The 13,965-nt window shown below is 40.1% G+C and overlaps 1 protein-coding gene across 1 annotated transcript in view; it reads left to right on the forward strand.

The window, feature by feature from the left end:
* ANK3 (ankyrin 3) overlaps positions 1–13,965 on the forward strand; it is a 206,454-nt gene that overhangs the window by 31,440 nt on the left and 161,049 nt on the right. The window contains exon 2 of the mRNA XM_035892536.1: positions 12,398–12,422. Coding sequence (XP_035748429.1) covers positions 12,398–12,422 — 25 coding nt within the window. The remainder of the gene's footprint in view (positions 1–12,397; positions 12,423–13,965) is intronic.

Below are 13,965 nucleotides of genomic sequence, written 5' to 3' on the forward strand. Positions count from 1 at the left end.
TTTCTCTTTCCCATATGTTTTTGTTGAAAACAGCTTGCAAAATCTCACGTACTCCCCAAGTAAAGGCTTTGTGCCAAAGAGGGAATTAACCCATTAGTCATTTAACAGTTAAAAGTGACTGTTAAATGAGATCTGTAATCCCTATGAGATATTTCAGTTCAGCACTCGTTATTTGCTGCTGTTATGATGCCAGTAAAACATAAATGGAGAAGGCTGGGTACTTTCTCAGGTCAGATGTCTGTCTCACACACACACAAAATGAGGAAAGGGACTGTTTGGAACCTCTTTGATGTTGAAAGTGAGGAGGTTATCCTAGCTTTCAGAGGGATGGGATTCAATGGCACCTGAATTGGGACCCTCACACCCCTCAGTAACCTGTGGAAGGAGAGCGACACCTCCAGAAGCTGCCTGGGGCACCTCCTTAGAGCAGTGCAGCCAACCTCGCTCCCTGCGGGTCTGCCTGCCCGTGCCAGACCTTGCTCTTCTGTGTGCGTTGGTATTCGGCTTCCCCGTGTCCAAGCTGTGACATCTCGTACCCATGCGGCCAAAGCCTACCCTCCCAGCGGGTGTCATGGCTGTGCCGGCCCGAGAGGGAGCTTATCAGAATGTTGTGATTCGTGTCTATGAGTTTGTTGTTCAGTGTAATGGAAGTAAACACCTGCGCAGGAGGGCTCTAAGTTCTGGTTGGTAAGGATGCTGTTTAAACCACAGTCAGCTGACTGTATTTAAAAAAAAAAGAAAATACAGAAGCTAGAAATTCCAGTTGGCACTTTCTGCAGAGTATCTGTGAGGAATCTGAATCTCTCTTACTAAGTTGTATTTCCTTCTGCAGTTCTTGAGACCTCATTAATAAAACTGTACTAAAAGCAGAAGGAATGCTATTTTTGCATTTAATCCTCACAGGTTTTCCATATTCTCCCTTGACTTCTATATATTACATAGCTTGAAAGGTGTCTTTCAAAAAAATACCAAGTACATCCTTCCCTATTGCTAGAAATCTAAGCCCTTTAGGGTTAGTATCTAGTTACCGGCTAATTGTTATAACTGAAATTACACAGCCATAATTTCTGATCATACTGGATGTATTCAAGGTAGGATGAGTGCCCTGAAAGTTGAAAAGCAATGGAAAATGTGAGTCAAACATGTGAGGCTATTTGCATTAATTTTGCAGGCAGGACCGAGACTATGAGTATGCAGTGGCATTGACCTGTTGCCATTATTTACATCTTTCCTTCATGATTTCTATCATTATCCATTATTTCACTATATTTTTAATGGCAAAAGTGTTTATTTTCATTTGAAAAATCCTGAAGGACTTTGCTAACTGAATGATATCATTCACAGTATGTTGTGTATATCCAATATTTTTCTGTGCATGAAAAGTAAAAGAAAAAAAATATGGTAAGAAACCTCTAATACTGTCACTGAAAATACCAAATGTGTGTAGCTGCAAATGTAGCCAACAGCTGAGGTCAGCAAATAAAGAATACTATATGTAATTGCCACTGCTTTGGGAATGAGGTTAGGGAGAGCTTAATTCCTTGAGCTGGAATCTGGCCACGGCATCCATTTACCTCTGAGTTTGCAAAAGGCAAGCTGGGATCTTTGAAGATGTAAGTTGCTAAGGGGTATTGTGCTTCATGCAAGCTCTTCCTGGTAATAGATAAGTGAAACATAACAGCATAAAACTATGGGTGAGCTTTTTGATATAAATTTTCAGAGCTGTACAGATGTGTTTGCATATAGGGAGGCTAATGTCCAGTGAGTTTTTAAGTGGCAATTGCACTTGCACAATCTTTTTGCAAATAAATACCAAACTAACTCCCAAATCTTGTTGATATTTGAAGGCTCTATGTATCATTCCAGTAGTCCCGCCCTCTTTGTGTTTTAATCATTCTTTTACAGTCCAGTGATTTTCCTGATATCACAGTTAATACTCTCATACAGTATGGATTTACATGATGGGCTAAATTAACCAGGACACCACCAGGAGCAGCGCATCCATCAGCTCTTCTGTCACAAGAGGCAAAGCTGCTGCCCACTTCTTTTGCTTCTTTTGTAAGCTTTTAAAAAGTGATTTTTCAGCCTTATATGCGTATGGTAAGATTAGATCAAAGTGCTAAAGTAGCTGATAACAAGAACACGGAATGGTAGTTATTTACATTCCACTTGTATCTCTGCTAAAATTCTAACAATAAGGACAATAATGAATTTTCATTTGGGCCATACATACTCATTTGATATTAGACATGTGGATGGTGCTTATTTAAAAGAGCACGCTCTTGCCACTAATTTTAGGAAATATGATTCATGTCAGTAATGACATGGTTTTCCATCCTGGAGCAGTCTGTCAGAGCTCCCGGGAGGGTTCATTTTAGTTTAATATTCATAGATGAACTAGCCCTTGTAGAAGAGCTTTTCTGCTTTTTCTATTTACATTTCAGATAATTCCATGGAATTGTGTGGGAGCAAGAGAATTGTCTGCTGAATGCTGATGGATACAATATTATTAATAATAATAATATCATTAACAGTGCTTAGGAAAAAATAGATCACACGTTTGTGTGCACCTTATTCTATAAAACCCAGTAGCTGTATATTTTTGCTTCATTTACAATATGTTTGTTGCTATTTTATTCTAAAAGGAGAATGCCTTCCCATGCAGTCTGTTGAATGGCAGCTTCCATAACCCAAACACCACATATCCCCTGGTGAAGGTTAGCATTATGCATCCACAATGCAGGTTCATTTTACCAGACTAATGTTTTACTAAGTGCTTGAGCTGAGCTTTTGTGAGAAGTACCCTCTTCTAGGGAGAAAGACATTTGCTCTGTAAATCAGAAATGACAGTTTATAATAGTACTGTGAGATAGGGAAGAGAGGAGGGGGAAATGGAGCTGAATTTGCATTATGGAGGGGCTGTAGTTTCTCATTACAGCCCCAGGAATCCTGATCTACAATTCTTTGCCAATGAATATATCAGCTCTGCTGCCCACAGGGCTTTGTGTTCAGGTAGGTAGGGGCAAGATTGCCTTAATGCTTTGGGTAGGAGAAAAGCTTCTTTTCATTTTTATTGTGGGTCTGGAGGAGGAGAGAGAAACAGTTTTATTCTTGTTTGTTCTTTGTTTTGTGTCCAGGTAGCATTCCCGGTCAGTTTGTGAGAGGAGCTTGTAAACCCATATTTTATCTAATCTGCAGGCTTTGTAGTTCCACAAGATGGTGCTTACAACTCAAATCAAAATGGAAGTATTTCCCCTTCTCTTAAATCCTCTGCTGTTAAATCTCAAATGAGATCCCATGTTACTGTAGAGGGTACTTGTGTGCTTCAAACTACATGATATTTGTTAGACAGCATGAAAAATCCAACTTAAAGCACAGGTACTAAAGTACATTAGCAAAGGACGATTTCTGATGCATTCATTTTCCCTTTTGATTGTGTTTGTTGCTTTAATTTATACAGTCAAATAATTTATAATGCCTAGTAATTAAAAATTAGACTCCTTAATAAATTATGTGGGAGTTGGGTCAGATTTTGTATTCAGATTCATAAGTGCCTTGCTCTAACTTTGAGCAGGAGTGGTACATGTGCAAATCTAAGCAGTCTTTATTTATTAATGGGAAAAAAGACATCTTTTACTTAGCGGTTATACTGCTTTGTGTCTCAGGAGTGTGTTACATCTCCATTCCTCTTTGCTGAAGCCAGTAAAATCCAGTTGATGAGGTCCGTGGCTTCCTTTTGTTTTAAATTCAGGATCAATGCTACTCTCTGCAGTTTTCAGACCAGTAGCTGGCTGTCTGCATGTTCAAATGCATTGGACTGGGGAATATTTTTATAGGTATCTAATAAACACGAACTCTGTGTGTGTGCGTGTGCGCAGAGTTGTTTGTCTAAACATGGAAAGGAGTCTCTGAAAAAAGTCTGTTACATTTCCTACCATTACAAAAAACATAGGTAAGTTATTGGAGAGAAGACTTTACCCAAAACAAAAAGCTGATCAGTGATACATTATAATGTATTTTAGATGTCTTTTAAAAACCACATTAAAGCCTTGGCTCATCCAAGATGGCCTCAATATGATTAGAGCTTGTTAGCCACTGCCCTGGAGAGAAGAATTGGGAAATGCAGAAAAACTATGGGACTCTAGGACTATTCACAGAAGGTATAGATACAGGATTGGTGGTTTGGCGCGGCAGTTCATGGGAGATAGTTACATTTTCAGTTAGTAAAATCCAGCATGCTCTTTGGATGCAATAATAATTTTGGAGAAAGCTCTGGGCTGCAATAGAAAATACTGCATACTAAAAATGTGTTAAATACCAATGACTGCTGGGGGAGGGGAAAATTTAGGAAGTGCCATCTTTGTGTTATTTGTGGAGTTTTAATTGTTCATGTTTTGCTCAGAAAATGAAAAAGTTTTATGGAAAAACAGGAAGCTCTTGTCTGTGAAATGATAATGTATTTGCCAAAGGAAAACTTAACTGAGGTTGCTGGGACAACATCTTAAATGCTTGATTTTATCTTCTCATAGCATTTTAATTTTTAAATTCTAGGGTTTTTTTTCTTCCAAGGAAAAAGGTAAGAGTATTCTGTTTTATGTGATTTTAGCCATGTGTTGTCAGCAGAACTTGAACTCCCCAAACCAGAGCGCACACTCCTGCTCCTACCAGTAAATGCAGCCAGGTTGCACGCCCCATGGGCTTCCTGCCCCGATGTCCTTGGGACAGCACTCGGGAGGGTCCCCATCTCCATGGGCATTGCAGGTGGCCGCAGGGTGCCACCCTTCCCTGTGATGGCTCCTCCGGAATCCCCAGCACAGTGAGCCAGCGATGCTGCTGCAGTGGGGCCCCAGCACCTGTGGGGGAGTTTCTATATGATTATTATTTTACTAAGGCAAATAGATAACTAAGGGATAATGATGACTTTTTTGATGATTGGGTTGTCAATTAAAGTTAAATAGGATTTTCATCAATCGGAAAAGGTATAGCTGTGTCAGGGAGTTTTGAGATCTGTAAAATAAACAGATTTATAATGGAAGAAGATATTCAGTACCCTAAATATAGCATCTGCTGCCTCCTCCATAATGCAGTGTGAACACTAGCTAGTTGGTCCTGCCAAGGGACTGCTTTTTCATGAAGCATCATGTACGCAATACAGATATAAGAAATACTACTGCTATACAGTAATTTTAGAAGCTATTTAACATCAGATAAGAAATAGCATTTCACCGCGAGAAAGGAAATGCGAGAGCTAGCTACAATAGTAGCTACAGACTTCAAGGTTCTCCCAAGGAAAAGAAATGCAATGCTAACTAAGCAGGTTAGAAAAAAACCCAGAGTATGGCCATGTGTGCTGTTGTAATGACTGAATTATTCATGCAGGCATTCCAAGGTGTATTTGTGCATCTGCTCAAAATGTTTGGTGTGAAGTCAGATAGCAGAAGCTTCGTGAACCTATTTCACTGATGTAGCACAGATTAGAGCTATGCAAGCCAGGGCATAACCCAGTAATATTCTAACCTCATATAGTTTGAAATACGTTTTGATAAGTATACCATGACTACCAGATACAAAGTGTGATGCATACGAGTTAGGGCAGTGCAAAGAGAGGCACATAACTCCTTCATAAAGACTTTTAATAGTTGTGACACTTGTATTTTACCTATAAAGATAGGAAAAGGCACCCTACATTTTTGAACAAGTTTTAGGAGAGCTGCTTTACCATTCAGATAAAAGTTTTCTTGTTGCATCTTAAGGTACCTGCAGTATAGCTGGAAAGTATTGCACTATAACTCGGTATAATCCACTATCAAATTGCTATTCATTTGAAAGCTCAGCTCTATCTTTAGGAATTATGCATCCTACAGTTTCCTCCTGCCCTCCCATCCGTAAGTCCTAGGGAGCCATATGAGCATTGATGCAGTCTCCGAAGCTGCTCTTTTCTCTTCCTTTGTAGTTCTAATGCAACTTCAGAAAGCATCCGTCTTAAATGTGGCCGGCATCTCATGTGTGTAGTACACATAAAGGGATGCAAAATCAGTAGCGGCACTTCAGGGACAGCATTAATATTTAGCCAAGCTGCCAACACTACAGTGAGAATTGAGACGTACTTTCATACATCTGGGCTGGCAAATGTAAGTCCTGTTTGGAATGTAGTTTGCCCAGCTGCCCTCATCCCCCAGCAGCATGTCAGAAATTATCTTGATGAGATAATTTTTTATTCATTTTAATAATTTTCTTCTGTTTGGGGGAAATTTCTGCATAACTCCAATGCAGAAAAATGTTTACCCCTTCCTGGTGTAATACATCTTGAGGCTGTTATATCTGACATCTGAATGCTCTCCCTGTTCTTGGAAAGCGCTATTCACAGCCTCAGCACTGTTGCAGTAACAAAGTTGAAGGAGTGTTACTGCCCTACCTAAAATTTGAGCAGGAAAAGGTTGTGGAAGTTTCTTGCATTTACTACTCAGACATTTCAATGTGGAGTTAAATCTGAGACACAGTTTTGTACGTGATCAGAGCACTGACCTCAAAGAAGCTGGAAATTCAGTGATTTATATATATTATTTTATAATTTGTCCGTGCCTTGATTTTACGTCATTGAACAGCTCAGAGTGAAAGTTAACTAAGAGAAATCATTTGAGATTTTGCTGTGACTATGTTGGAAAGGGACAGTGCACATAAGATTGTGCAGCTCATGGTGCTTTTTCCTTGATATGCATTTTCTTTGAAAATAGTAGTGCCTTACGAAAGGAAGTCGACAGGGAGGAACCTACTGAACAGAGCACTTAGTGGAGGTTGAAGCTAGATTTTGGTTATGTTCCATGTTAATATTTTAATTGGGAACAGCACCCTATAACCGTGAACAGTTACTATATAGCAACCTTTTGACCATTGCTGACTGGTGTGTCTGTGTGTCCTACCAGCCAGGCTGTGTTAATATGGAGACTGGGGATCACTTTTGAGTGATGCTGAAATCAACCACAGTTACAGTCACTCATTTTTCATTGATTGGGTTCTTTGCATTGTAACATCTTTTTACATCGCGTAATGATGATGAGAGATTTAAAACTTGCAGTTTTCCTTGCAAGTCCTTCCAAAGTGTAATTTGAAGAAATTTTAGAGTACATTGAAATACTAACTCTGAAATGATGAAGGGTCCAGCAGTCCTTACAGTGCCTTGGAGAATAGCAGGCTGTGGCCCCATCATGTGAGCAGCATGTTCTCCCATACAGCGTCTGTAGGCAGGGCTGAGATCGACTTTACAAGGCTGGGGGCTTGTGCTCAATGGCTTCTTGTTTTAACCTCCTGCTGCCTCTGATGCTGAGTGCAGATTGCCTGCAGGGGAGCTCTAATGCTCCTCTATCTCACAGAACTGTTAGAAATAGGGTTGGGTGTGATTTTGAGAGCTCCCTTTGTCTACTTTCATTCGTAATCTTTGCTAATCTCTTCTTGCCAATTTCTTATTTTTATTCTATTTTTTCCAGTGTTCTTAAACTCTGCATGTGTTAGAAGTCCCATTACTTCATAGGTGAGCTATTCTAACATTAGTTTTCTCGTGAAAGTTTTACCTTGTATCTGCACACATTTTTACAGTGTAATAATCTGGCTGCAGTCTATACGCTGGAGTGCGTAACAGGCTAACTGGTATTTAGTAGCCTTGGTCATAATACTGCTCCATCGAATTGTCTCCACTCCATTTGGGAACACATTCAAAGGATTAGTTATAGTTAGTTCAGTGGTTCTGTTTTTCTTTTATTGGACGATGCCCTGCACCATCTCTAAATGAAGATTAGTGAGCCACTATTCTTACATGATAGCCGTGTTAGCTTGCGTTTGCTTTGCAGGGCATCGGACACCTCCTACGCCCTCCTTCCCATGGTGAGTGGATCCACTTGCATATGGCTCTTGGTTAAGTCTACTTCTGGATTTATTTTAATTGTTCCTTTAGGTAGTCTTGAGGAACGAGTGAAGACAAGATGTAAAGTCAAATATTTTGTTCACAGGTTTTTTTTTTGGCTCGGGTCTTGCAGAGACAGTCAGTTGTCAGGTATCCCGGACTACTGCTTTTGCAGGATTGCTCTTGGAATGTATTACGTGATAGAAATTTCTTCTTCTGTGCAGAAACCATGTCTGAGCATTTTGAAACCATCTGGCAGTTCCGTGGCTTCATATCGCAGTTATGTTCAGAATAAGCCCAAAAGACAGACAACAGAGAGAGGGAGTGTTTGGAAGGGCTTATTTGCCAGCAGTCACATTTCTGGTGCTTAACTCAACTTTCAGATGAAATACTTTGCTGTTGTCACCATGAATATTAATGATTAATTCTTTGCTCCTGGCAATCCTGGAATATTGAATATTGCTAGAAATGGGATTCAGACTAAGAGAGAGCCAACTTTTAGTCACATGGATACCATATACTAATGGGCAGTATACTTTATGTAACATTCCTCTGATACTTTCAACTAGGTTTTTTTGGTATATTCTTTAAAAGCTGAAAAAGTTATTTCTGAATGGTTCCATCATTTCCCTGTGCTGTGGAGCGATAGTAAGGTTAGCATGTGATTGTTATTTCCCTATGTGTGTTTACATACCTACCCACCTATGGAGACCATCAACAGCCACTGATTTCACTAGCCTGCTAGTATTATTTTCTGTCAACAAGTAGAAGTTCCATATTTAGTGAAAATGCTGAGCTCTGCTTACAGATCCAAGGAATCTCTGCTTTCTGGAATCCTCTGCTCCAGTGAAGTATGTCAAAGAAGGCGTAAGGCGGTTGCTGCTTTCGATTTGTACAAAATCCCAATTTTCAGCATGACTTGGAACAAGATGCATGGCATGCAACAAGCCATCTGATTAATCAGCAGAGAATTTGCAAACATCAGCAATGCTTCAAGATGATATAGGAAGATCTGATATCGTGTCTCCTTGTGCTTTCCATATATAGTTCTTTGCCCTTGCTTTTCCCCGTATCTCCATGAGAGTTCATGTGAGGTTTGACTAAACATAGGGCTGCCTGGAGTCTCTGGCTTTTGGTTTTTCCCCTTCCTAATTGGCTTTTACTAGTTATTTTTCAAGCATGATGGTGTCAAGTCAATTTGCTGAGGAGTCGATCATGTGATTTTCATCATGATGCTTATGTAAACGCTTCTTCCAGCTCTCAGCTTTATTAGCCTATTTTTTTTTCCAAAGGCTTATCGAGGTGCTGTCCATAGCAAATCAATGACATGGATGTCTTCTAGGTGATCAGTGGGAGAGAAGGAAATCTTAATAAAGCCAAGGTCTTTTAGCTGGCTTAACTGAGGCGGCTTTTCTCGGTGCTTACAGGATGGCATAATGAAACTCTGCCGCTCTCTTTAGTGCTTTATGATTTGAAGAGTGTAGAGTGGTCTTGACAACGAGAAGTTGCCGTGATAAGTATGATCTTAAGCTCCATTTTCACACTGCAGCTGATTATGGGATTTCTGTGATACTGTGGCAGTGGCTTTGCAAAATTACCTTTCTCTAGGATACAGGTGGAAGATGCACCTTTTGCCTCATAGAGGCAATGTATTGGAGGAGGAGGAGTTATTGCTGAAGTGACAGTAGTGGAAGCCTTGAGTGACATATGGGCTGTTTTGGACAGGAATTTTGGGTTAATCCAACAGTCTGTATTCCTCTGGGTCGCAGGTGTTCCTATTCCCAGGGCACAGGGTTCTTCTGGGGGCGATTCCGCTGACGTTTTAGCCCCAGGGTAGCTGGAAGTTAAAGGAGCTTTAGAAGTTGGGCATAAACCCCACAGCTAATGGATGAAAAGGAAACAAAATGTGCTCTTTTGGAGACCTTGAGATGATTAGCAGGGCAGACTGGAAATATGTAACCTACTCTGCTAGCTTAAGGGAACAATACAAGGTTAAAAAATGGAATTTGAAGTGGTTTTGTAGATAGCGGTTTAGTCCGTAATCCCAAGAGTCCCTCGCCCTGCTATTGAAAGCGGCGTATACTGGGGAGGCAAAGTGCTGACAGTCAGGTAACAGGAGCTGTCGCGGATCTTGACAAAGTAAACACTGCAGCTCTTCGGTGTGCGTCTTTCATGGGCATTTTGAATATCTGTAACATGCTGAATTTCACAGGTCACAGCAGGGCTGGCTTCGAGGCATGCTGTTTCGAAGTGTTCGGAGACCTCAGAAAAATTACTGCAGGCTGTCCTTTAAAAGTAATTGCATTTCAGGCTTTGAGGTTTGATCCTCGCTACTGCTGAGGAAGAATAGGATGAGACCACGGGCCTCCTGTTCACTCATTTGGAAAGGCTTTGAAGAGAAATTTTAAGTATCTTGTAGCAGAAGTTACAGGATTTCCTTTTTTTTTTTTTTTTTTAAGTTCTGCAGAGCTTTAGATTATTTGGCTTGATGGCAGATGAATATCCTTGTCAAAGTTAAGAAGAAAAAAAACAACTACGGGGTTTACAGATTTTGTAGATACTTTCTATTGAGAACAGTTGATTACACTGGAGCATAAAGCAAATTTTCTGGGGAAAAGAAGTGTGTATATCTTCATCTTGCTATGTGACCTCAACTTAATTAATGTTTGGAAGATTGTTTTCCTGTCCTTATTTTATTAAGTATATTTAATTTTTTTGTATTATTTTTCGTATTCTTATTGAAAGAGAATGTATGCTTCATGCTTCTGATTATAGATTCCTAATTCTGTGGATGTTATAGCATATGAGCTGAGCTGGCAGCATTTGAATGGTAATATAGCAAACATAATATTTTCATGATGGATGGTGGTTGAACAGGTGGATAAAAAAAATAGTACACAAATGATGATCATCATCTTTGGAATTTTCTAACTAGGAAAGGATTTTTTTTTCCCCAGGTCTGTATATTCTCAGTGTCCACAATTATAGCAGTTAAAAGTATAAAATATATAATGTATAAATAAAGTACAAATGAGTAAATGTGCATTTTCTCTTGGTGGTAGCTTTGTAAAAGCCTCATAGCTATCCATAGAGGTTAAGAGTGTTTGAGATGGGATCTCTTAGATGGAAAAAAGGGGGAGTCTCTGTCCGATGAGCTTCACTATGCCTCTCTTGCTGTATGCATCTTTCCTGGCTTCGCATATGAACCTATGGCCTGTGTGTCCCAGGGAACTGTCTTGTGCACATCTGGTTGCTGTATGTAGCCTTTGCAATGTCTGCACTTCATCTGCTGTTTTAAAGTCTCAGTTGTGGCAGGTGTCAGCTATTATTTTAATTACTAGAACAGATTTTAGGTAATTATGTTAAATATCTCGGATACTACCACTGGTTTCTGTGATACAAGAAGTTTCTAAAACTGAGGACCCTTCGTAGGTGTAAGTTGCATAAGCACACATCTGCACTGATGCTATTTGTCAACCGTTTGCTCTCTGAAAACTGCGCCTGAAATACCACAGAGCTATAAATCCTCTGCTCCGGACTTTTCAGCTTTCTGAACTGTCTGAAATGTCATCCGCTGCAGTTTCAGACAAAAAAAAATAAATAATCTGTTTCTTCTTGCAAAATCTGGATCAGTAACTCCAGATTATGATTTAAACTATTTCAGCTCATCTTTCCAATTCTTGGGAAGATATTTATATTGTTTGTATCTCATGTCAAACCGTGTTTTTCTTTCTGCTGAATTCTGCCATGTGTTGCTTTGTTTGCAAGTTGCTTCCAAGCCAGTAATCATAAGCACTCCATCTGGTTGGAGCAGAGTAGTAATAATGTAAAAGGACATTTCCACTATTCTGTTTAAAAGAATCCTCCATCTGTACCAAATCTGCCATTTTAATGAGATTGTAAAGGGGTTTTGTTGTTTTTTTTTCTTTTTCAAAGAGAGGAGGAGATTGATTGTTGAGATTTTTTTTCCTTGCATATCTACTCATTACATGATTGTATCCAAGGCCCTTTCTCTTCCCCAAGCTGAGGATGCCTATAGGAATTTGCAGTTCATCTAATTCAGGATGCAAAGTAACAAAAGGATCCTGAAAATTTTACCCAAAGTGATTTTGCCATTAGTATTGAGCCTTTCCTTTCTTACCCTTTCTTAATAGCATGGATGTAAGAAATCATCCTGAATGCTGTGAAATTGATCCACAAGGTTAAAAAAAATATAGTGTCACTATGATTTATGACATGATCTTTCAGTAATCAGAGCTGAATTGATGGATGTGAATGTGCTGAGATGACTTCTTGGTGCTGGCAGATTTTAATTTTTCTTTGTGCTTTTCTTTTGTAATTCTGATCGTTGCTCTTTTAAAATTAATGGAGAGAGAATTGGGCAACTTCTCTTGTGGAAATGTCACAACCTAAACTGGGACAGTTTTGTGGAGGTTAATAGGCAATGGTCTGGGTCAATTATCCACCGGTCTCCTCATACTAATGTGAACTTGAAAAGCCAAGAGCCAGCGACTGGAAAAGCAAAGTAGCTCTGGCAGAATAAACGAGCAGGCGATGGGTAGGGGAGGGTGGTCTCAGAGGAGCTCCTGGAGGGAGCAGGCTGTCACCCAGACCCTGCTGGCACCATCCACGGGACCCAGGCTGCCGAGGGAACGAGCGGCACAGCCCACCGGTACAACAGACACATGCAGAGACTGAGTTGAATCCTTTTCTCTAACAGCTTTGTTCCTCCTTTCCAAACAAGCAGTAACTCAGCTTTAGGAGAGCTGTCGGATTGCCAGTCCTGTTACCAGTCACTACCCCCTGACAGGGGGTTGCAGTTCAGTGGCAGCCGGTGGCCTGGGGACACAACCCCACATGGGCTTGGTCTTCTGGACAGACTCTTGTGAGTTTCCCTAAAACTGCCCAATTTAATTCTTTTATCTACAAAAAGAATTATTCTGCAAGTTTTAAACTTCATGTGATTCCCTTGAATCCTATTACAGAATTCATCATATTTCCTTCTCCTTGTTCTCAAACACATTTTCAAAGGCAGAAGAAGGGTATTTAGGCACCTGGTACTTATTTGGAGCCAACCCCTCTTCAGTTAGAAACAAAAATTCAGTCACTGGATAGTAACCCTGTGTTCTTGGGTTTCGAGAACTGGGATGTTTCCTTTTATTGTTTTGAAACTGTAGTTCTCAGTCAAACAGTAACACTAAATCAAAATTCAGCTTTAGAAATTGAATATTTTGGGATACTATGTGTTGTTATGGCAGCTTGCAATAATGACATTGCCAAGATAACGGTGGTGCAATGATTGAAATCTCTGCTACAAGGAGCTCTGTGCAGATGTGTCAGTCAGTAAATTCATTTAAACTGACTTGGTCATCATCTTGTATTTAAATCGAGGTGGAAGGCCCCTCCACCCCTGTAGAGAGCTGTTAGCTTCTCTGGTTTTCGTCAGCAGCAGAAGTGGGTCTTAGCCATAGATACTATAATGCCATAAGCAAAAATGCGGAGAAGCAGAGAGGAGTTGCTAACAGAGTGCATCCTCAGTGACATTAATGAAGTTATTTCAAGCTAGATCACCTGAGTGCGTGGCCTACAATATTTATTTAGCGATACACTGGGGCCTCAAAATTTGCACCTTCTGAAAGATTCTACATAGGTAATTAGCAACAAGTTCTGCATTATAACCCAAGAGCAGGGAGCTCCTACCTGGTGGCTGGGCTCTAGTCAATGCAAACATGAGAAATGTTTCTTGAAAATTTGGAATTATCCTTATAATATTTTACATATAGAATACTTCCTTTTATAGCCAAATGAGACATTGGGTGTATCTTGGCTGAAAAAAGTATCAGACCTTGATTATTTTTTTCCCCTCCTCTCATCCTTTGTTGTTCTTCTGTGCCAGTGAATATCTGTGTGCAGCTCACGTGTGAGGGGAGATGTGTAACAGGCGAGCCCAGTGCAGGTGTTTGTGGTCAACTGAAGCGATTTCAATATTCCCTTTCTCAGAAGGTGGACATTCTTTAAAGCCATTCCTAATGTAAGTAACCGTAGGGAAGTATGCAGAAAATTCCTGC

Source organism: Egretta garzetta, unplaced genomic scaffold, assembly GCF_000687185.1.
Source record: "Egretta garzetta isolate BGI_Z169 unplaced genomic scaffold, ASM68718v1 scaffold204, whole genome shotgun sequence".
In the NCBI taxonomy this organism is placed as follows: Eukaryota; Metazoa; Chordata; class Aves; order Pelecaniformes; family Ardeidae; genus Egretta; species Egretta garzetta.